This window comes from Mirounga leonina, unplaced genomic scaffold (genome assembly GCF_011800145.1).
Source record: "Mirounga leonina isolate KUSES-001 unplaced genomic scaffold, KU_Mleo_1.0 Mir_53, whole genome shotgun sequence".
Taxonomy (NCBI): domain Eukaryota; kingdom Metazoa; phylum Chordata; class Mammalia; order Carnivora; family Phocidae; genus Mirounga; species Mirounga leonina.
Window position 1 is genome coordinate 53830551 of NW_023270807.1, and position 24427 is coordinate 53854977.

A 24427-nucleotide genomic window follows, 5' to 3' on the forward strand; every position below is an offset into this window, starting at 1 on the left:
AATGGAGACTTTTAGTTGATTTTTTTTGATGTATCATATCAATTCTAGGTATGATACATACTAGATTCTGTCTGTACAGAAATCTGCTCCAGTCTGAATGTGATTGTTCATTCATTCAAAATCATTTACTCATCATTTTCTCTGCTCCATATTAGAGGAAATGCAGAAAAATAAAAGACCATTCTGCTTTCAAAGAAGGAAAGTCCACATTTCAAACTCAAACACATAGTTTTTCTTTTTCTTTCCTTTTTTTTTTTTTTTTAACTTCATGAACTCTTTCTGCCCTACAGGGACAAGCACAAATAATACCTACAATAGAGCTCCCTGGTGCAGTCATGACTTCTCAAAGAAGACGCATTAAGTGGGATATTGGAGATGGTCCTAAAAGAGAATCCCCTTGCTTTATAAAATATAGAAGAAGAAGGAGGAGGAGGAGGAGGAGGAGAAGGAGAGGAAGAAGAAGAGGAGGAGGAAGGAGGGAGATGAGAATGAGGAGGAGGGGGAGGGGAGGGGTAGAGGGAAGTAGAGGAGGAGGGTGGTGAGGAAGAAGGAGAAGGAGCAAAACTCAACAGGGTCAATCTGTTGCTCTCACCCACAGGACCTTTGAGGACAGACATTTTTCTCTCATTTTCTTAGATTATATATATGTATTTTTTTATTTGAGAGAGAGAGAGCGCACGCGCGCACATAGAGCAGGGGGGAGGGGCAGAGGGAGAGGGAGAAGCGGACTTCCCGCTGAGCAGGGAGCCTGATGTGATGCAGGGCTTGATCCCAGGACCCCATCATGACCTGAGCCGAAAGCAGGAGCTTAACCAACTAAGCCACCCAGGTGCCCCTCATTTTCGCAGATTATATATAGTCATCATGCTCTCAGATATCAGAATCAAATAACTGTCACAAACCCAACATCATTATTTTAAAACAAGGCATTGCCATTGTAAGCAAACAGCTTACATGCATGTCAATATCTTTTAAAATACTCTGATTTTTCTTTTGCTAGGAACCATCACACAAGTACCTTTTTTCAGCATCTAAAGTTGGTAATGTCTAGTAGAGAAGCAAAAATATAGTTACCAGGAAAAAAAAAAAAAAAATATATATATATATATATATATATAGTCACCAGGTCTGCTTTTCTGCCAAAAATGATCTAGGTGATCATTGTTACACATTCGTCAATCACGTTTTGCATCTTTTTTCTACTCTCCATTCCAGTCACAGCCTTCTGGCAATATGATGTTTTCAAGCACAGATTTGATATGCATATGCCATCAGTTTTTCCGGTGATTCATAATCTGTAATTTTAGAAAGATTCGGTTCTTTATCACTTGTCTCACTTTAATAAAAGATCTTTGCTAAGTAGTTTCTAAAGTTCTTTTGGAAACAAAATCCCCTAAACAATTTCCAGTCTGTGAAAGTGACAAACCCATTTAAATAATCAGTTCAGAACAACATTTCTGTTTATGGTTAAGGATGCTGCTGTGATATTTAAAGTGGTTTAAAGAAATTCAGCCAGTGAATATAAAATTAGGCGTAATTGTCTCTTCTCTGAGAGGGCACGGAGGCTGCAGGGGAAAACAGAGACTCAGAAGACGTGCGGTGTCGTGCCTTGCTCCAGGGAGTAATGCTGAATGCTGAGAAGGTTTGCACTTTGCAGTCTCTGCTGACTGACTGGATTTGCAAGCTTCCCCTTCCCCGCTTTTTTGTGGGAGCCCACTTACCTATGCCATCACTGATCATTCTGAGGCTCCTTGACCTTTCCCAACGTTCCACTATAACAATTTCGTACTAAGTCAAATATACAATTTCGTACTAAGAAGGACGTTTTCTTGCATCAAGTCCAGAGCTTTGAAAGCATGGAAAGCTTAAAAAGCTAACGTTGTACAACTTGCCTCATTTTGGCTAAAATGGTGAATGTTCACTTGCTTGTCTGAGAAAAATGCATCCAGTGGTTTCTAGGGGTAAAAGGGAGCTGTGAGAGATTCAGGCCGCCTGTCCTTGATCAACTTCTCAGGCAGTAGTGGTTGGATGACAGAGAATTCCTTAGCACACCCGGGAGAGTTGTGAATTTACTGATGCTCAGCAAAAGAGTCTCTGCCCCAAATGGTCTGACTTGCCCAGGAGGGCCCCAATTCCGGGAGTGCCACACAGGTTAGAGGGGAAGCTGACCCAGGCCTCTTTGACACAGAGGCCATCTGCCTCAGATTGCCTTCCTTCCAGAACAGAACTCCCGTCTTGAGGATGGGAGGATGGGAGCATGCTGGAATGTACGGCAGGGAGAGATCCTGTGGGGTCAGCTCCTAGGATGGAAGGCCAGGTCTTGCTCTTGGGAATCCAATCTCATCTCCATGGAAGGTTTTCTTGTCATGGAGCGGGAGGTCTGCACACCAGTCACACCAGCAAGGACAGCAGCTTTGCCTGTTCCGTTGTTGTTGTTGTTGTTGTTGTTGTTCACAGAATGGCACATTTCACAGAGCAGTAACATCTGCTTTGTCAACAGCATCCTTGTCAACTGTTTCTCCACATTTTGAAAACCACAGCCATCTTTTTGCTTCACCCACATTTGTTGAAAAACTTTAATGGGTGGCCAGCATGGATGTAAATTACTCTCTCTCTAATTCCATTTCCTTCATCAAATCCAACGATGACTCGTTAGGGGTTGAAATGTTTATTCAGAACTGGTGAAAAATTACAGCTGGTTGGACAGCCAGAGAGCCTTTTTCATTACAATGAGAAATAAACATTGAATTCTGATGGTAACAAGCCATGTACTGCCTTGAAAACAGGCATCACACGCATCTGATTTCAGGAAAACCCGAAGGCCTTATTCAGGTTAAAGTGAACCAGAAATGTAACAGCTCAGGGCTGTGTGCAATTTTAGATTGTGTTCTCATTACAGGGTAAAAATAGAAATACCTAGAAGATATTATTGTGTTGTTCTGAGGTAAAGCGGAGAAAAGCCTGTGTGACTTCAGTTTCTTCTGGAATCCTTCTGAGAACAAGATGTTTATGAAGTCCTAAGTATACAAAATGATGAATGAAAATAAATGATTCATTAAATTGTACACTACGTTGAAAAAATAAACATTTTGCAAGAAAAAAAAGACTTCTGGGAAAGAAAAGGAGTTTGAACCCTAGCAGAGGAAAATAACTTAACCTCTTTTCTCTCTGCCCTCAGCCATAACAGTGAAAGTAAATCAACTGCTGCAGATACTAGCATTATTTTGGAACCTTCATATTGTATTTTTAACTCTAGCTCGCCCCTCCTCAGAAATGATGATTTTCCTCTTTCACATTTAGAATAAGTTAAAGTATTTATATATGCAAATACTATTCTTGAAAATCCAGGGGAAAATGCACTTCAAACCATCTTCAAATTCTTGCCAACTCTTCCTTTTTTCCTTTTCAAAAAGAGACCTGACCTCCTCTCTCCTAACTGACAATGGGGAAGGAACATTTTCAAGAGATAAACGATTGAGCTTGCCGCTCCACCTTCACCTTTTGAACAAAGAGTTTTCTAATACTGAGGTGTCTGGTTGCTTTATTTCATTCTTTGATGTTTCAAAGAGGCTGGAACAAAATCTAGGGCAACTCTGCCCCCCCCCCCCATCCTGAGTTAATGTAGGAGACAGTGTGGGGGAAGGCCATTCTTCATCTTTCATTCCCATATTGTTTGCAGGGCACTGCACAACCTCCAAGGTCAGACTGATACGGTGTCTGTTTAAAAACACATGCTGTCACAATCTGCTTGGCAGGAGAGGAGCCCAGGAAAGGTCTGCGATGCCGACTGACCACTCAAAGCTCTCTCGGTCAAAGCTGTTAAATATGAGAACGTTTGCCGGCATCTTAGGTCTCTGTGTGAGACCTAACTGTTAGGACAGATTAATTCTGCCTGAAGTAGAAGTCAGTAGTGAAGCCCTACAGAATGGTAAGGGTCAAATATTTACTTGACTGTGTTTTAATTAATTAACAATTTGATTTTTAATTAACAATTAATTAATTGTTAAAATCAACTACATTAGCAATAGAACTGGAGAAATGTCTTTGAAAATTCTCAATGCGGTTAATGATGACTAGAATGGGAATAATGTACCGCTACTGTGCTCAGGACATGACTATACCTGTAAGTCCAGAGGTTGAAGTGATGGCAGAGGCTAGTCAGATGGAAGATGAGAAGCACAAGTATCACAGATCTTTTCTTATTTTCGAAGATTCTTAGGTGTATTTATTATACACGGAAAAAAATATGGAATAATATATATGGAAGACATGTATGGAAAATCACAGATACAAGTAACATGATAGCCAAGAACCTTTAATGAGAATGAGCTTTGATAAAGATGGTAGAGCCTCCTTCCTTGTTCTCAAAGCAAAACCTTTCACTATCCCTTCCTGGCTCTGTCTTCTCTCCCTTACAATGACCAGAACAACTCATGTGCCTTAATAAACATAATAAGTTGTTAAGAGAGGAGAGAACTTTTGGTACCCGTCTTGAGGAGTCTCATTTAGGGAGCTGATCTTTCTTCCTTGAGCCCTTGAGATGCCCAAGGTATGAAGGTCTAATTAATTAGCATCTGAAAGCCTCTGTCAACATCCTTTGTGATGACAAGGACACTATGCAGAACCATTTGTGTGCACCTCGAAGGCCAGCATTGATTCATCAAAGATGAGGCAAACAGCAAGACTGCATAGTCCCAGGATAGGATGTGATGTAAGACAGGCTCTAGCAATACAAGATAATCTAGGTCCTCTAAACCTGTGAAAGTAAAGAAACCAAAGGCATAATCCTTGGTAAGGGGCAGAGAGATGTGGGATATAAGAATGTAAGGCAAACTATTGACCCAAATCTGAGTAAAACAACTGACCATGTCCATATTCTCTATCTCACCTCTAAACCTTGACAAATGTGCTTCCCTCTCTCCATACTAAACTTTCCTCCATGGTGAATTCCTACCTCTCCTTTTACGTCCAGCCCAGTAACCACTACGCCTGTAAGATTCATTGTGATACTTCACTGCCCTTTGAAATTTACCTTCCTGGGAATCTTAGGCAATGCTTATACTTGTGTCTGACCTTAAAATTAAAGAGTCTTGCTTGTTAGGTGCTGGACATTACAAGTAGGATACAGGTGAGGTGATGGTGAGGTAGCCCACCACCACTGTGGTCAAGACCTGGACTCTGGGGAGAAAGTGCTCCTGGGACAGCCCCTCCCCCACAGACTAGCAACATGATCTTAGGTCAAGCAAGTATTTAGCATTCTAAGGTTTTCTCACCTGGAAATTGAGGATACTAAAAAAAGCTGTCATATAGGGTAATTGTGAAGATAAAATGAAATAAAGAATGTAAAGTACTCATACTATGCCTAGTAAATAATATACACAGCAACTATAAACTATGATAAAAATACCATTATTATTATCACCATTATCATTACAAACTCAGTGCTTTATACATTTATAGTACTCTACAAAGGAATAAAAGGTTTTACTTTTGGGCTTCCCACAGATTATTCATTTTATAAAAATTTACCATCATCGGAGTTAGATAGAAATCTCCCACATCAAAGTAACAAAGGTGGAAGCCATGCTACTGACAATAATTTTAAAGGAGTACAGTTTTATGCTTTGTAAGTTCACAGGACAAGCAAAGGTGTGTAAACATACACACCCTTCTGTTTTAAACAGAAGTCCAACTGGAGAGATAATCATGCATCTGTAATAAGCATAATCTCCTCAAATACATAGCAATATACTAAGTCTTTAAAGCAATTTTGGATTTTAAAAGCAAATTGTTCTCCAGAACAAGTTAAATGTGTTACCAATACTTGCCTCAAACTAACAGTTTGCTGAGATAACTATTGCTTGCTTTCTTCTTAGAGATCACTTTAATTTAAATGATCTGCTTCTATCTAGTACTGCCAAAGACTAAAATCTCAAGTGATGGAGTCTGACTATATTACACTGTGTATCAAGTTAAATGTTTAAGAATTAATCTTTTCAGGGCACCTGGGTGGCTCAGTTGGTTAAGCATCTGACTCTTGGTTTCAGCTTGGGTCATGATCTCAGGGTCATGGGATCGAGCCCCATGTCAGGCTCTGCACTCAGCATGGAGCCTGCTTGAGATTCTCTCCCTCTGCCTCTGTTCCTCCCCCCACTTGTGGTCTCCCCGCGTTAAATAAATCAATCTAAAAAAATTAATCTTCTCTCCAATGTCTTACATCTCCTACTATCTCTCATGTTACCCCAAATCATTTGACATTCTTTTATAGAATTCTCTTTCCTTTTCATTGATTAAACTCTCAGTGAAACCACTTATTTTATACTCATAAACTGTATTATAAATTCTGAAAAAAACTCAAAATTGTAGTAAAAGTTCATAAATCTGGGGACACTTGTGAAGTAACAAGGATTCAAATTTACAAAGCTGTAAAGAAAATAATAGCAAGAAAAAAAATTTGTCATAGGCCTAGAAACCAGTATTTTTAATCATTATCACAGTTATGGTAGGGAAATGTATTAAAATGGTACATTGCTATGATGATGTGACTTTTGTTCTTCTATTGTGAAGATCGTGAAGATATTTATTTCTTGTTATTTTGATATATTCTCACAGGTAAGTAAGCAGTGGGGGAACTTCAATGGTGGAGAGATGAAACTGAGAATGTTTAAGTAACTTGTTAATCAGTGGGAGAAGCTGACATTTGAACACAGGTGTGCCTTGTTCATATGCTCCATAACCTCTAATTCACTCATGAAAAATTATCACAGGTATTACATATGGGTTGTGAATATTTTCAAAGCACTGATAAGTCTTAGTGCTTTGAATTAGAAGCCATAAGGCTAAAACTAGACCTGCTACTAATTTTATTTCTAAGGACAAAAGACTCTAAAATCTTGTAGCATTTCCAGGTAATTTTTAGGAAATTAAGCTGTTACAAGATGGGTGTAACATTGCATGGTGAATCAGGGAATCAAGACCCTGAGTTCTACCCTCTGCTTTTAATGATTTGACTTTACACACCATACCTGAACCTGCAAAACGAAAAGAGTTGGACCTTATCCTAAGATACCACCCAGCACTAGAGGATGTTTCAATGGGCACTGCACCCAGTTATCATTAACAGAAATGTTAAGACTAAACGGCAGCATAAACTAAATTGAATTTTATGCAATGTAAAAGACACCAAGATTGAATTATGTCCCTAAAAAATAATTATATGCAGCTAAAATCTGACATAGGTCGGTGTTATGGGTTGAATTGTGTTCCCTCAAAATTCATGTGTCTAAGTCCTACCCCATAGCACCTCAGAATGTGACCGTATTTGGAGAAAGGGCATTCAAAGAGGCAATTAAGATTAAGGGAGATTAGGGTGGGCCCCCATCCAATGTGCTGGTGTTCTTATAAAAAGAGGAGATTGGGACACAGACAGGTACAGAGGAAAGAGCTTGTGAAGACACAGGGAAAAGGCAGCTATCTTTAAGCTAAGGAGAGAGGCCCCAGAAGAAACAACCCTGCTCACACTTTGATCTCAGACTTCTAGACACCAGGACTTTGAGAAAATTTCTGTCCTTTAGGCTACCAGGTCTGTGGTACTCTGTTATGGCAGAGTCCTAACAAACCAGTCTAATCGGCTCTTCTATATCAGCTATGGAATCAAAGGACTCGGATGTAGATAAATATAAATACTAAGTAAAAAAGGGCCATTAGGTAGCTAATGAAGTAGGAAGATCTGGGACTTTGCTAGAGGTCACACCTTCTCCGCAAACATGAAAGAACTCTCTCTCTCTCTGGATAGCATGTTTGGTCCCGCACAAAAGCCCCGTAGTGAGTGTCACAGTGAGAGTCTCAGCCTAACTGCACCGGCCACAGCCGTGCTCTGCAAGGAGAAATTAAAAATAGAAACAGTATCTACCAGCATAAGAAAATCAAAGCCACACAAAAGGCAAGTGCTTTCAATAGCCTCTCAAGAAAAGTGGAAGTGTGTTCACAGGGAGTGGGAAACCTGCCTGCAGTCACGAAACACACCTTAGAGCCAGAGGGACTGGGCTCTCTGGAAACTTCATTCTTTGATGAACTAATTACTTTTATATGATTCCCCCCCCCCCCCATAAATGGCAGCTTCCTTCTCCTTAGGACAATGGCATTAATTAAGGCAAATAAACCCTGCTCCAGAAGGTTCTCATCTCTCCCTTCTTTGAACTCCCATTGCATTGTGTTTATCCTTCTAAGGGCACTTATTAAAATTCTGCCCTGTAGTGGGGTACTCTTATCTGAACAGGAAGCAAGGGTTGTGTTGATTCCTTACCAGGACTCTTACCTCTGTACCCAGCTCAGTGATCGCACTCAATTAATACTTAGGAATAGTCATTCAACAGAATTGAACTAAATTACCGTTCAGTAAACCACTGAGGTGTTATTTTGCACTTTGGGTCATAGGTAAATACATACATCAGTAGGAAACTTCATTGGAAAGGCTGGAGTTCACACAGAGAAAGTCGTGAGAGATGAGTTTGGAGAGATTAAGCAGACTTGGAGCGCCTTATAATTTAATAAATTTGGACTTTATCCTAGGGCTGATGGGATGAATTTAAAGCAGGGGAGCAACAGTTTCTCATTTGCATTTTTAAAGAAAAAATCAGTCTGGATGCAGTTGGAAAACAAATTACAGAGAGTCATGACTGTGGCCGACAGCTGAAGAGGGTGGGGTGGGGTGGGGGGTGAGTTAGAGAACAGCCTGAGGTATCTGAGTTTTGCTGTCTTTGTAATTGAGAGACTAGTGGAATCACTGCCAAACCAGCCAACCAAAGTACAACTGGGCAAGAAAGGAAGATGAAGATGGCAACTTTGATTTTTAATTTTTTTTATTGAGGCATTAAGTATAATAAACTAAAATATGTAAAATACTTTATTTTGAAATGCACAGTTTAATGTATGTATTTGTACATATGTATATACTAATGCATTGTCCACCCAGGTCAAGACAGAGAATGCTTCTAGTACCTCTCATTCCCCTTCCTAGTCAGTATCTGATTAATTAAAAGGGAAGAAACAGTCATTTTACAGAGAAAATGGCAGATGCCACCTTCACCTAGCTATCAAAGTTAACACCATCAAAATGGGACAGATTGGCAGCAAGCCCTTCCTGATATGATGCACTGCGCAGTGCATCATATCAGGAAGGGCAAAGATGGCAAGAAATTCTTTGACACTTTTCCCATAGGGAAGCGTGGACTACGTATGTCCTCTACCCTTGAATCGCGGCAGGCTCTTTGACTGCTCTGACAAAGGGAGTAAGGAGTGATGCTCTGACAATTCTGCTTTCTTTGTCCTGCCAGGTTTGCTTTTGGAACCCCACCACTTGCAGCGCTACAGGAAGCCCAGGCCACATGGAGACCTTGCCTATGGATGTTCTAATCCAGTCTTAATTGAACTTTCATCAGCTACCTGCCATAGGAGTGGGCCATCTTGAATGCCCAGCCCAGTTTAGCCTTCAGATGACACCAGCCCCAGCCACCACTGCATGAGATCCCAAGGGAGAACGGCCCAGCTAAGCTCCAACAATCTGCCAAACTATGAGACATAGTAACGAATTGTTTTAAGCTGCTAGGTGTTGAGATGGTTTGCTGTGCAATAGCAACAGATAACTGAAATAGCAGCCAACACTGTGGAACTTTAAGCTCCATGAGACTTTATCTTCCCAGCTGCATCCCCAGCTTCTAGAATAGTACCTGGCACATCGTAGACAGATCAATAAATAATTGTGGTGAATGAATAAGTAACTGAATAATTAGCAATATTATTGATTTGAGGAAATGACTTGAAAGGCCACTTTTAAAAAACTATTAAGCAAAGTTTAAATGTCTTCTTTTTGCTTAATAAGTTACCCGAGCAAGCAGAGAATGTTTAAAAAAAAACAAAAACGTGCTATTAATCTTATATCTACATTCAGAAGTGGGTCACACATTTGACCTACCTAAAAGTGGGTCTCTTAAAAAAATAGAACGTGGCAACCTAAATATTTAAAGGCCTCATTAAGGATGTTGTTTTGAGGCTTTAAAATCTCTTAAATCTAGACCTTCAAAAAGTCTTTTATCTTACCTTTTGCTAGTCCTCCAGAAGTACCAGGGCTAGCAATAAAGGGAAAGGATGTAATAAAAAAAAATAACCTAAGAGGAGAAAAGGTACTCATTTTACTTTGGTGATGTGGTATTTCTGGGATATTTATAAAGCAAAAAATAATCTCTCTCTCTCTCTCTGCCTCTCTCCCTTTTCCTTCCCCTATCTCTCTCCCTCCCTCCCTTCCCCTCATTTCTTTCAAATTTTAAGTAGATTTTCCATTTCTAAGCTCCTTATCTGAACCAATAGCATCAGTTGCAGACCAGTACCAGCAGGAAGGCTAATACAGAAATGACTGAATAATGAATGGGTAACAGCCTAAGGAACAATGAATAGAGTTAACAAGAGCTGAATATTCTATGCAAGGGTTTCCCTACACCAATCTTAATAATAAGTGGGAGCCCATTTGTATTGTTTTTTATTTGGGTAATTAAAAAGCAGCATACTCATCTCCTGTATGTGAAATCAGAATACCACCTACTGAAAAGAAATAAAAGAAAATGTTATACAAAAATACACCACTGTGTAATGATCATTATTGGAAAATGAAAGGAAATTACAGATAATTCTAAAATAAAATAATCATCATTACATAGTTCAGTTAAATTATTGCACGATTTGTATTATGCTTACCTCAAAATGCAGGAAGACATTTAAAGAAAAATTTGGCTATGATATTTCCCATACATAGGTGTTTCAAACTATACTAAAATAGCAAAATTGCTCAAAATCATTACATACATGTATTAAATTTAATCAATACTTATCTTTCTGAAATAAAAGAGAAAGGCCTGAGGCTTATTTTAGAAATCCATAAAACATTGTTTATTTTTTTCCTCAGTGGCCCCCTCTATTCCCAGGTCTGGCTATCAGTAAACAATCCTTCACTTCACCTACATCCTCTTATTAGCTCACTCGCTTTGGATCCATAAGCAGACTATATGGTCAGTCAGGTAGCACTGTCGTGGTTTTCCTCTTTCAAAATTAGATGAACTCTTCCAAAGGTTATATTCCCTCGCACAACTGAGAAATCTTCCTGCTCATCAAGACTGTGCACTGGGATCTATTTCCTTTCATGTCAGGCATTACTACTCAACTCCCAAGTCCTGGTTTATCCCATTTTGACTAAATTCCTGTTCCCAAATTATTCATCTTTATAATGACCCACCTGTTGCTCTTTTCCCCATAGGAAGCAAAAGGGAAGCAATTTACCTACTATATACTTTACACCAACACAGTAAAAACTCACAGAACCTCCTGTTTGCTCAGGATTCTGTTCTTCTAACTGGTAAGCTAGTCTTCTACGACTGTACTCACCTGTGTTCCCGAGACACAGTTCTCCTGTTGGAGCACCAACAATGGCAAAGAAAGACCACGGAATTAGTGACCCAAATGTTCTGAATGTAAAGCTTTCGTTTTTATATGGGGATTTAGATCTAAGTGCTTCTGATATTTCACCTTTTCTCCTAACAAGTAACTCAGTCCTATTATTCCTAAAGCAGAAGAAATGGAGTATCCAGATAAACCGATCTTCCTTCTCTCAAAGTGTTTAATGGATTGGTCTTTGTCAGGACAAACAAGATAGAGTAGCTATCAAGCAATGAGTGATGGCTATTTAAGATGCATAAAGCTCCTTTAATCCTTTATATGTGCTCATTTCTTAAAGATTTTCAACTTGTACCCGACAAACTATCTTCGAGCACGGCCCCAGTTCAGGGTGCTTAGAGCTGCTTCAGTTCAATACCTCGTTATGTGTACAGAAGCTTCCTAATCACACCACCACTAATTGTCCAGGGCCCCACCCTCTTTTTCTTGGGATTATGGGTGTTTAAGGGCATGAAGTAGATATGGAGGAGATGTCCATGAGAGGTGCCATTCCTGAGTGGTTAATGGTGAGATGCCCTTCAAGACCTCGTTAGTGCCTTTTGTGGTTAGGATGACCACACCTCCTAGTTTATCTAAGACATTCTAGTTTATGCTATCATCCCTACCGTCCTAATGCAACTGATGCCCTTTTCACTTTCAAGTGTCCCAGTTTGGGAATAAATGATATGGAAACCCTGTTTATCGTAGAACTTTGCCGCATCTACCCACTTGGGCGGCTCTTATCGGCTCTCTGGACCTCAGTCCTCCTGCCCACCCAATAATTAACGTTCCTCCTCTCCTAACCTTTTTAATGCCAAATCTTTTCATCTCCAGGAATTCTTTCCTCTTCCCCTCTTCATGCTCTGGAAAGCTTCTCTCCTTCAAAACCACCCTATCTCCTGCTCCTTCCTTTTCTTCACAATAACCTTATGTCCAGACATTGTGGTTATTCAATCTGCACAGATGGTCAGCTCACACTGAACAGTCTGCTACCACACTAGTCATTAAATATTTTTTAAAAACATCCCTGACCTAGAGCCCATCAACAAAGGCATCTTATTAAACCAGTCTGTCATAGCAGAGAGGACCCAGACATGTTCAATGATTCTCATATACAGCAGGCACTGAGTAGTCCCACACCTTGAGCGCCATCACTTAATCCTTACAGTCCCAGAGGGGTAACGCAGTAGAGCATTTAAGAGCACAGGGTTTTGAAAATAACCTATTAAGGTTTAAATCCAGGTTCCTACACTTACTAGGTAATCTTTGAAGTTTAGATCTTTGTGCTTCAATTTCCCCTGTAAAATATGGTTTATAGTACTTCTCTTCCTACTATTTTATTTGAGAGAGAGAGTGAGAAAGAGCATGAGAGGGGAGAGGGTCAGAGGGAGTAGCAGATTCCCCGCTGCACAGGGAGCCCAGTGCGGGACTCGATCCCGGCACTCGGGGATCATGACCTGAGCCGAAAGCAGTCATTTAACCAACTGAGCCACCTAGGCGCCCCAGTCATTGCTTTTAAGATGTTCTCAATTATTACCCATTTCACTTCCGAGATCACATGGCTAATGGCAATGCTGAGATCTACACCCAGGTTTTCTTAATCTAAACTCCATGCTTTCTGTGACATCACTACTACCCAAGTGCTCTCCATACAATAAAGAGCAGTGAAAGACCAATAAAAGATTTGGGGAGTACTTTATTTGATCATGGGACACCATATAACAGCCAGATTTACAGAAGCCTAACCACAGTATAGATTTGAATAGGGAAGATGGCTCAGAAATAGCAGTCTTTAATTCAAGTACTGACCTTTATTTGATAAAGTAAAACAGTTTTGATAACTAACTTACCAGAGTTTAAAATGCAATTTTACACAGTTGTTTTCTTAAAAGAACTACTGTTTTGAACCACAATAAACAGGTACAGTTTATTCACATAAAGAAACTGCCGTTGAAAACATGTTTAAAAATTCCCGTCTCAGTCCATTTTTCCCTTCTCAGCATTGCAAATGCTTCATTCCATCATCATGCTGAATTCCTCAGCATCTTCCATACCATTTCCAAGGGAATCCCTGGGAAGTAGCAAATATCTGCCTTCCTTTAGAAAGACACAGATAACCTGGAATTTTTCTTACCACATTCCCCAATGTTCCTACAACTTGCATTTTCTGCTCTTCTGAAATAAGCTTCTTTTTGGCACAGCAGGAAAAAACATGCCACGAGGAATCTGAAAACCTAGATTCTGGGCCCAGCTATGTCATAAACTAGAGAATAATCCTAAACAAGTCATGAAACCTCCCCAGCCCTCTGTTCTTAACTGAAAAAATAAGTCCTATTCTTTCAGTCCTTTATTATCATTTATCCTCACAGTAACCGTTAGATTTAAATAAGGCAGCATTATATTCATTTCATAGAGGAAACTCAGTCTCAAAGAGGTTACACAATCTACCCAAGATCCCACAGGTGGTAATACGACACAGCTAAACTTAGATGATCTCACTCAAGACCCTAGTACTGGTACACACTGTATTCATAAGTTGGTTCAGTGGATGAAGCAGCAATTTCCCAGGTCCCTTCCAATGTTCAAATTTTAAACTTCTTGCAATTTTTTCCTCTCTTTCAACCAGCATTTAAATTAGAAAACATATATATAATTCATCACTAAATTTCATCTACCATGGTTCTGTGATTTAACCCTTCTTTACAATTTTCTTTTATTTCTATATTAAATCCAGAGAAGTGACTTTTTTTCTGATAGCTCCCACAACTGCTGGCCTCTCAAAGCTTTTGGATCTACCTGTTGTCAAAACAGAGATTGCTAAAATTTTGTAAGTACCAATTCTTTTTTATAATTTTAAGAAGTTATTCCATACTTAAATAAAATAGTTCAAAACAAGAGAAGTCCTCACTCTTATTCCTGTAATAATAAAATGTACTTTCTATTGATTTTGTATCCACTTTCCTGTCTGCTTTCGTTTGGGAAATACTGTTATCCTACCTCGCTGTCAAGTCTCCCTCTCCCTAACAAGAAAATATCACAGTCCTAAGAGTTAGGAAAACTCTTACTTTCACAATTCCATAGGAAGAATAAATTAACCACCTAAATTGGACGGTGAAACTTTGAATGTTAAATGAGAGATTCGGGACATTTCCCAAGAGGCCATATGACCAGTCTAAAAGCTGATGATATGATTTGCCTAAAATTACACTTTAAGTTTATCATAAATTTATATATGTGCTGATTAGTCTTGCTGATATTACATGTGAACATATACCTAAACCAAATTAAACTTCACAAGAAACAAAATTCATTCTATCAGCAATCCTGAAAATTCAGCAAAGCCCAATAAATAGTATGCTCTCCCAAGAAGGGAGCTTTAAACATTCAGTGATTTGTATAATTTAACATGCTGAAAATGAGAAACTAAACAGGGCATGGGAACGGGGACTACATATAGGAAAAGTAATTTCAAAATTTTCTTCATTTTGATGGTATCGCTTTCTTGTCTTCAGGAGGGAAGATTCTGACTTCAAAAGTAACAAAATATTTGAGAAGGGATTTTACATCTTTCTGTTCTAGATAGTATTCTTCTGCTATTTTCTCAGCAGTCCATGTTTCTGGATAAAGTTTATGATTATTGAGAAGTGTCAATGCCTCTACAATGGAAATTTTGCCTTTGGGAATGTTCTTGATACTCATCATGTTAAAGTCACGGCCTTTTGCCAATCTGAACTCCTTTGGCTCTTGACGTGTTCCACCATCTTTTACCTAGTATCAAAAACAAAAACAAAAGTCTTTCAAGACAAGAGAGAGAAAAGATTTGACATCGACTTCCACACTTCTCAAATCCCCACTACTTCAAATAAATACTACACATGCTTCTCCAAACTACATTTTCTCATTACAATGACACATAGTTTGATGGTACTTTTGCCCCATTGCCATTACATAACTATAGCTCAATCACCATTAAGAAATTTAGGTAGTTCGGGCGCCTGGGTGGCTCAGTTGGTTAAGCGACTGCCTTCGGCTCAGGTCATGATCCTGGAGTCCCGGGATCGAGTCCCGCATCGGGCTCCCTGCTCGGCAGGGAGTCTGCTTCTCCCTCTGACCCTCCTCCCTCTCATGCTCTCTGTCTCTCATTCTCTCTCTCTCAAATGAATAAAATAAAATCTTTAAAAAAAAAAAAAAGAAAGAAATTGAGGTAGTTCTAGAAAATAACAACTGAATGTATACCATCCACTCATCGCATTATTTCATGTATATTAAAGAACAACAAAGGGGCGCCTGGGTGGCTCAGTCGGTTAAGCGACTGCCTTCGGCTCAGGTCATGATCCCATGATTGAGCCCCACGTCAGGCTCCTTCCTCAGCGGGGAGCCTCCTTCTCCCTCTCCCTCTGCTTGCCACTCCACCTGCTTGTGCTCTCCCTCTCTATCAAATAAATAAATAAAATCTTTAAAAAAAAAAAAGAACAAAAATTAATGGATTAGATTAAAACTGCCTTACAAGGGCAGAATTCTGATGCTGCCCTAAGAGCTTACTCGAAAATCTCCACTCCATTTCCTAGTTTTGTATTCATATCCAATGCCTCCAAAGACCTTAAATGAATTCAAATATTGTTAGAAATCGTGCCTCTTGAGAGAAAATAAACTTGTGCTTCCAATACCCAACAGACCCAAAACAACATATGCATACCCATCTTTCCATCTGTCTGTCCCAACCAAGTGCAATCCTTGCATTGTGCTCTGTGTGTGGTTCATTACTTGGCTATGCCAATCATTCCTTTTTCCTTTTTCTTTCAACTGCACCCTGCCTACTGCTGCTATTTGGTCAAAGTATAAAAATGCTGTAAGTCACTACCTTTTAAAAATGCCCACCAAGGGGTGCCTGGGTGGCTCAGTCGTTAAGCATCTGCCTTTGGCTCAGGTCATGACCCCAGAGTGCTGGGATCCACCTCTGCATTGGGCTCCCTGCTCAGCGGGAAGCCTGTTTCTCCCTCTCCCACTCCCCCTGCTTGTGTTCCCTCTCTCACTGTGTCTGTATCAAATAAATAAATAAAATCTTTAAAAAAAAAAAAATGCCCACCAAACCTGAACCAACACTTCTTTTATGGCCAGTTTCCTTCTTAGTTGAGCCTTCAAGATAACTGATGATTTGTGATCTCCAATCCAGGATTAGATCTCAATGCAGAGGACAATTTTTAGGCTTTATGTGAACTCACGACAGCATCTGATGCTGTTGACCACCCAACACACCCATAATCATCTCTCCCTTTGGTTTCCATGACACTCCTCTCCTAGGTTTCCATCTGTCTCTCCAGTGGTTCCTTCTTTCTTCTTGTAGACTGTTTTCCTTCAGCTGCCCCCTGAAGGTCAGCATGCTCCAAATTCTGGCCCAGGCCCTCCTTTTACTGTTTACATTCTACTGAAATAATCCCACATACCCCTTGGACTTCATTACTACCTACATGTTAATAACTTTCAAAGGTGATCTCAAACCTAGACCTTTCTTCTTACTTACAGATCTAAATTCCCAAATACCTAATGGGCATCTTTACTTGGATAACCTACAAGCACCTCAATGGGGCACCTGGGTGGTTCAGTTGGTTGAGCATCCAACTCTTGATTTCGACTCAGGCTGGGATCTCAGGGTTGTGAGATCCAGACCCACACATTGAGCTCTGCACTCAGCAGGGAGTCTGCTTGAGGATTCTCTCTCTCTCTCTCCCCCTCCCCCTGCTCACACATGTGCATGCGCGTTCTCTCTCTCAAAAAAAAACTAAAAAATATTTAAAAAATTTTTTTAAATCTACAATCACCTCAAAATCAACATAAAACTGAACTTAACCCTTTCCTCTGAAAATCCAATTCTATCCCCATATTCTCCATCTCCCGTGACCAGTATCACTTCCCTCCATATCCCATTCCAAAACTTAAAGCTTCTGTTATACTTGACATCTCCCTCTCCCTCACAATCAATGACCAAATCCTGTTGATATGACTACTACTTCCTTTTTTTTTTTTTTTAAGACTTTATTTATTTATTTGACACAGAGAAAGAGCAAGCACAAGCAGGGGGAGCTGCAGGCAGAAGCAGAAGCAGGCTCCCCGCTGAGCAGGGAGCCCAATGAGGGACTTGATCCCAGGACCCTGGGATCATGACCTGAGCCGAAGGCAGACGCTTAACTAACTAAGGTTAAGGCACCCCTTGATAGTGACTTCTAAGTCCCTCTTGAACCCATATTCACTTCTCTCCCTGTCACGACATCACCCTAGTCCAAGCCAATGAATCTTGTGGGAACGGCTACAAAAGCCTCCCAAATGGTGTCCTATGACTGCATAAAATGCATTTTGTTCCCTCCCAGCCCATTCTGAAGCCAATATGACGTGAAACTCTTCAAAGACTTCCCACTGTCCTCAAGATAAAATGCAAATTCCTTAGCACAACAAATAATGACTTTCATGATTGGGTCCCTATTACCTCTATCCTATCCCATTTCTCCCAAATGTATTGCTCACACCTTCCCCTGACTGTAATGAACTCTAACTGTTCTTAAAGGCATCACACACTCCTACCTTTATACTGTTAACTTTGATTTGAAACACTCTTCCCAACTTCTTCACTTTCCAAACTCAAAGCTTCTCTTAACTTTATATTCCCAGGTAATCCTTCTTCTACTCCATATCTACTTTTATTCAAATTTCCCTTCTGATTAATATTAAATACTGAAATTATGGCACTTAAAAAAACGATAAAATTCAACATCCTCTCTTGATTAAAAAACTCTTAGCATATTAAAGTCTCGAATGTGATAGAAGTATTTTTTAATCAGAAACCTTATCATTTTATTATAATTAATGCTGAAACACCAGAGGCACCCTATGTAAAGGAAGAATAGGACAGAATACCAACTTTCACTGCTATGTTAATGCTACAAACAATAAAAGTAGCATAAATATTAGAAAGGAAAATTGTAATTCTATGCAGATGATAGAGATTATCTTCAGAAAAATAACAGAATCAACTGTAAAACTAATAATAACTTCGCAATGTGGGTAGCTGCAATACAAAAATTACTCACTTTTTGACATACTGGCAATAAATAGTTTAAAAACTTAGGGTGAAAAAAGATCCCACAGTAACAGCTTTCCCTCTATCCCCCAAAGATTCAATAATACAAAGATGCTAATTCTCAAATTAACCTATACATTCCAATTACACTCAGAATCCAAATCAGACTTATTAAAGAACGGGACAATTTGAGGGGCACCTGGGTGGCTCAGTCAGTTAAGCATCTGACTCTTGGATTTCGGCTCAGGTGATGATCTCAGGGTTGTGAGATGAGCCTTGCATAGAGCTCTGCACTCAGGGGGGAGTCTGCTTGAGAAATGCCACCCCCAAGCCCCCCACACCGCACCCCCCCCCCCCCCCGCCCTGCGCATATAAGCACACGCATGCGCGCTCTCAAATAAATATATATTTTTTAAGATTTTATTTAATTATTTGAGAGAAAGAGACACAGCGAGAGAGGGAACACAAGCAGGGGGAGTGGGAGAGGGAGAAGCAGGCCTCCCGTTGAGCAGGGAGCCCAATGGGGGCTCGATACCAGGACCCTGGGATCATGACCTGAGCTGAAGGCAGACACTTAACGACTGAGCCAACCAGGCGCCCCTCAAATAAATAAATCTTTTTAATTAACTAATTAAAGAACCTAACAATATGATTCTCAAGTTCATCTGGGGGGAAAAAAAAGTGTGACAACAGCCATGAAACTTTTGGGGAAAAAGATATCAAGACACATTACAAAGCTCCATTAATTAATATAATATGATCCTAGTGTCAAAATAGAAAAATAACTAGAACTGATGAATCCATAAACAGCCTTGTATGTATTAGTATTTAAGTGAGTGGAGAAAAGACTGGGTTATTCAATAAATTGTATTTAGACAACTGATCATCTAGGAGAAAAGATCTCCACACACCAAACACTACATTTATTGCCAAATAAAGATTTTAATATAAAATATACAGTCATAAAAGTACTGAAAGAAAATACAGAAAACCATTTTCATGTTAGAGTTGAGTCCAGACTTCCAATACCATGAAGAACAAAAAGGCCAACATACTTGACGGAATTCTGAACAGCAGTAAGTTAAAAAGCCACACAAAAATAAATTATTTGACATGGTATCACTAATGTCTAGAGACATCACAGATCATTAAGAAAACTAGGAACTACCCAAAAGAGAAAAGGGGACAAAACATAAATAGGTCCTTAAACTTTTTCATTGTCGTTCCCCCCGGCATGAGTCGTTTTAGACTTTTCCTAATACCCCCCATAAAATTTTAATACCACTGTGTGTCTATGTATTGTATCTAGGTAACTGTATTTGTAAAAACTGTTAAATTTTTTTCACTCCCCAAGGGCCAATTTTTGAATGCATGATTTAGTATAGCATGAGAAACAACTGTTGGAAGTATTATTCAACACCTGTTATTGATGGAAGTATTCAACACAAAGAACATGAACATCAACACTTCTTTTTTATGGGAACATCTGGTGATAAATGAACCCTATAAATGCTATTACACGCAACAACTCACAAACCTTACTTTACATGAACTTTATTTCACTCATCTAATGAAAATTATATTAATAACTCTATCTGCGCAAACAGTATTGCCTATGTAGACAGAGTACCAGAGAACTTTAGAATGGAAAGAAATCTGGGAGTTGTCATTGGCACTTCTCTCTCCTTTAATCAAACTCTTCCCCCTACTTAGAACCTGCCTGCCCCAACAAACTCATCTAGTTAACTCAGACTCATCCTTCAGGCTGGGGCTTAAATGTCACTTTCTCAGAAGCCACCCCGTCCAATCACAAACAGGTCCCTCTGATGTACTCACATCGCCTATACTTGTCCTTCACAGACATATCAGTAATTATGTACCTACAGTTGCTCATCTGTTTAATCTCTGTATCCCTCACAATATTCTAAGCACTGAGAGCAAGGAGTAGGTCTGCTTTGTTCGTAACTATATACAAAGCACTTGTGCGTGGCATTTATATACGGATTTACATATAGGTTCCGATTCCCAATGTATTCCGTAATCTCCCAATTTTTACATTTCCTAACTGAATATGTCCTTAAAAAACAAAAACAAAAAAACGAACACCAACAACACAACACTAAAGGAATCCCTCGGATTAGAACGAAACTCAATCCACTGAAGGATAAGAAAACAGTATTAAAGCTTTCCTTTGGTGACTCAAATGACAAGCACTAGAAGTACTTTACCAAATCCTATAAATTGTGAAATAATATCACCACTATGCTTAAGTTTTGCCAATGCACTGTCATCTGGTCACAACTACGCTGACAATTTTAAACGTGCAGAGCACTCACTGCCTTTTACTACCTACCACACTCCTCTTGATCCTTTTCCTGGAGCACAAAAAAGTTAAACTACTTATCTGCTGAATTAAAACACACACTACCTGCACAGAAGACACCGGATCTCTGGAGTCAACATACACATCTTTCAGTAACGACAGCAGTTTGTCATCTTTTCTAGCGATTTCCCCCTTAATTTCTGGATGGCCTACGAAAAGAAAAAGAACGTCACAATATTAAAACCAAAGAAAAGTTCCTCTAAGAGCCTAACACAACGCAAGACAGCCACTTTTAATTTTTTTGTTTAATAAACAATCACTCGGACAAGACGGGAAGTACTGTACACGTAACTCAAAATGCTAGGTCGGGCTCGGCGCTCATCGTTCTGTGAAGACACCCAGAGAGCACTTCCGAGGAACATGATCGCTTCCATTTTGGGATTCCCTGCAGCGAGTCGGTGGACAGTAAAGATAAGAGCCTCCGAGGGCCGGGGCGGCTGGGGCAGCGGCCGCCGTCTCCGAACTACCAAGTGGGCGCAGCCGTCACGCCACCGCGGGCGCCCTGGGACTGTCTCCATGTCACGGCCTGGGGGCTCCACCTTGCCGCGCTCCGCTGACGAGTCACTGCCGCCGACCCCGGCTACCCCTGCCACGGGACCAAGATCCCCCGGCGCGGAACCGCCCAGCCCGCCCCGGGAGCCCGCGCGCGGAGTTGCGACGCGCCCTTGCACCACTTACAGCTCATCTGCTCTCGCAGAAGGCTCTTGGTGGAGGGGTGCCTGGGAGCGGGAGAGGGCTTCATCTTGCTGATTTCCCGTTCCGCCCGGTTCTCCAGGTTGAAATTCCTGATTGCGCGAGACACCGAGGCCCCCATCTCCTTACAACATGATGTTCTCTGCTTCTCGCCGCACGTGGGAAACCACCGGCGCGGGCGACCTCCGGGACGCATCGAGCATGCGCATGTGGGGTCGACCCGGCTACCCGCCGGAAAATGGGCTCTAAATGCGCGCGGCTCGCCCCCTAGCGGTCGGGAGGGCGCACGCAGCGTCTCCGCCCCGAGCGTGTCAAAGGGAGCGCCTCGCTTGTGGGCGCCAGGTTTGCGCCGAACTTTGGCCGCTTTCCGCGGGAGGACGCGGGGCTCAGGCTCCGACCCGCGGTGGTTCTCACCCCTGCAGACTCCGGCACCGCGGCGGGAAGCTTTAAAACAGTGCCAGGCCAGGCCTCACCTCAGACTTTGGGATTTAATGCCCCCGGAGCGAGCACCGCCGTTGGTTCAAGCTTTCCACGTGATTCTGAAGTTGCCGGCTGAGTAGAGAATCAAAGTCGTAAGGAAACTGATCTTGAAATCCTTTCATAGGTCAATGTAGCCAAAGAAAAGCCAATAAAAATGGAACTAAGTGCACCAGGATAAGGGAAGGTCCTACATCGCCCTTTCCTGTCTCCTGAGAGGAAAATAATGAAAGTGTATTCTTTGGGGGCGCTGGCTGGGTCGCAGGGTGCAGCGTCGGTCTCTTGAGCTCAGGGTTGTGGGTTCGAGCCTCAGGTTGGCTGCAGAGATGACTTAAAGAAATAGGAACAAATCTCAAAAATATAGCAATAATAAAAATCTCAAAAACAGATAAAGTGTATTCTTTCCCGATGAGGATCTGTTCTCACTCTTTTATATTTAAATGCCCTTTATGTTCCTGTGCCCTTGCCTGATGCCTTTCTGGACTACCTTGTTCTCTTTTTCCTAGATCTTTTACATCCTGCTCCCCTAAGGCAATTTGACTTGATTGTATTGATGTGGGAAACAAAGGCAGAAGAAAAATTATTAAATTTCCTTACTACCTAGAGCCCACTGACAAGTCCTTGAAACAGGCAGAGTGACATTCCTCTAGGGACTCAACTGCCTCGATGTTAATACTATGCTAAGGGCAAAAGGCAACCCTAGCCCGACCCCCCCACCACCACCAGGATCCTGTAAGTCTACTTTAACATATAAAAGTTCCTTTGGAAACTTCCTTTATGTCTAAACCCCCCAAGGTACATGTTGGCAATCATCCCCCGAGCGTATGGCCCACCGATATACATCTGAAGGGTCTCATGACTAAGGCTTTATTAGACGGTAATGAATGACCTTTTCCCAACAGTAGCTAGCCCTCTCAAGGTCCTGGAAACCTGGCTTCCAAAATTCCTTAGAGACTTACGCTATCCCTAACCCCCTCCCAACTTGAAAATATATAATCAGCCATGACCCCGGTGCAGCAGCTCTTTCTGCCCACAGGTCCTGTCCCCGTGCTTTCATAAAATCACCTTTTTGCACCAAAGACATCTCAAGAATTCTTTCTTGGTCCTCGGCTCCGAACCCTGACGTTCTTTCCTACATCAGTATCGGTTTCAGTCGTGTTGTCCTTTCTCTTCTGTTTATTTTTTATACCAATTTGTGTTATTTGTGTATACTATTAAGTTCTGAGTCACTGCGTCATTCCCTAGCTTGTTTTTTCATTCGTCCTGCCTTTCTCATTCTTTTTAAGTCAGGGAGACTTCTCTGTAACTTAATGAAAGGAATAGCCAGTAAGATATTAGAAAAAAACACCAGTGTTACACATTTTCTCTCTCTTTCTGCCTCCTCCAGCTCCCCATTTCTAAGCAGATTACTGTGTTGCTCCTTCTACTTATGATTTTTTAGAAATGTCATTAATCCATGAAAAGGACTCACGAGGAAGTAGCAGGGTTTCCAAAGTTACCATATTTTCCACAGACTGTGGCTGTAAGATCTGTTTTTAGTGTTCTCAGCTCTCCGGAGGAAAATTAAGTTGGTTGGTTGTTTTTAACCAGTGAAAAGCAGGGAAAGAATTGATGTAAAGATAATTGAATAAAAATAATTTTTTAAAAAAGAATAAAAGAAAGGCGAAATTTTATTTAAAGAAAACTGATGTAATTATTAAATATAATGCTTAATCATAGCCAAAGTACTGCAAGGAACATAGCTTCCACCATCGATTATCTGAAACGTGTTTTTACTGGGCCTTTGAAATGGATAGAGGCTAAAGCCAGTTTTCTCTGGTAGAGTTAGTTGGGAAGTTATCCTGAGGGTGGCAGTCTACTCCAAGATTTCCATCTTTGAGACTTAAGCATGCCTATATCAATGTGCTTTATCGCCCAGATATTCGTAGTTCTGTGGATGCCAAGAAATTTTCCTCTCCCTCATTATGTCCAGGAGCTTCAACAGTTATGGTAGCACTTTCTACTCACTGCCTGTTAAAATATTTTGAAAGGGCGCCTGGGTGGCTCAGTTGGTTAAGCCACTGCCTTCAGCTCAGGTCATGATCCTGGGGTCCCGGGATCGAGTCCCACATCGGGCTCCCTGCTTGCTTAGCGGGGAGCCTGCTTCGCCCTCTGACCCTCCCCCCTCTCATGCTCTCTCTATCTCATTCTCTCTCTCAAATAAATAAAATCTTTAAAAAAAATAGATTAAAAAAAATAAAATAAAATATTTTGAAAGTAAAAAATTCGTTTTCTTAGAAATTTTACCATACTCACAGTAACATGTGAGACATACAGCTCGC

General features: G+C 40.7%; 2 protein-coding genes across 2 annotated transcripts in view; both read right to left on the reverse strand.

Annotated features, from left to right (window-relative positions):
• Positions 1-21056, reverse strand: part of GPR63 (G protein-coupled receptor 63) — a 104711-nt gene extending 83655 nt beyond the window's left edge. The window contains exon 1 of the transcript XR_004676699.1: positions 20982-21056. The gene's annotated coding sequence lies outside the window, so the exon portion shown is untranslated. The remainder of the gene's footprint in view (positions 1-20981) is intronic.
• Positions 13160-22203, reverse strand: NDUFAF4 (NADH:ubiquinone oxidoreductase complex assembly factor 4). The gene is made up of 3 exons (XM_034991558.1): positions 21615-22203; positions 20982-21085; positions 13160-15249 (listed from the first exon to the last, which is right to left on the reverse strand). Exons 1-3 carry the CDS (start codon positions 21823-21825, stop codon positions 14962-14964), a joined length of 603 nt encoding a protein of 200 aa, XP_034847449.1. The 5' UTR covers positions 21826-22203; the 3' UTR covers positions 13160-14961.
• Between the last annotated feature and the right edge of the window lie 2224 nt (positions 22204-24427).

Bases quoted from the DNA above. Each gene is read 5' to 3' on its own strand.
- NDUFAF4 (XM_034991558.1), bottom strand. From the start codon at position 21,825: ATGCGTCCCGGAGGTCGCCCGCGCCGGTGGTTTCCCACGTGCGGCGAG. The intron at 21,086-21,614 runs GTAAGTGGTGCA...TTCTTTTCGTAG, and splicing joins TCTGCGAGAGCAGATGAGCT to GCCATCCAGAAATTAAGGGG. The intron at 15,250-20,981 runs GTAGTGTGTGTT...TTTTGATACTAG, and splicing joins ATCCGGTGTCTTCTGTGCAG to GTAAAAGATGGTGGAACACG.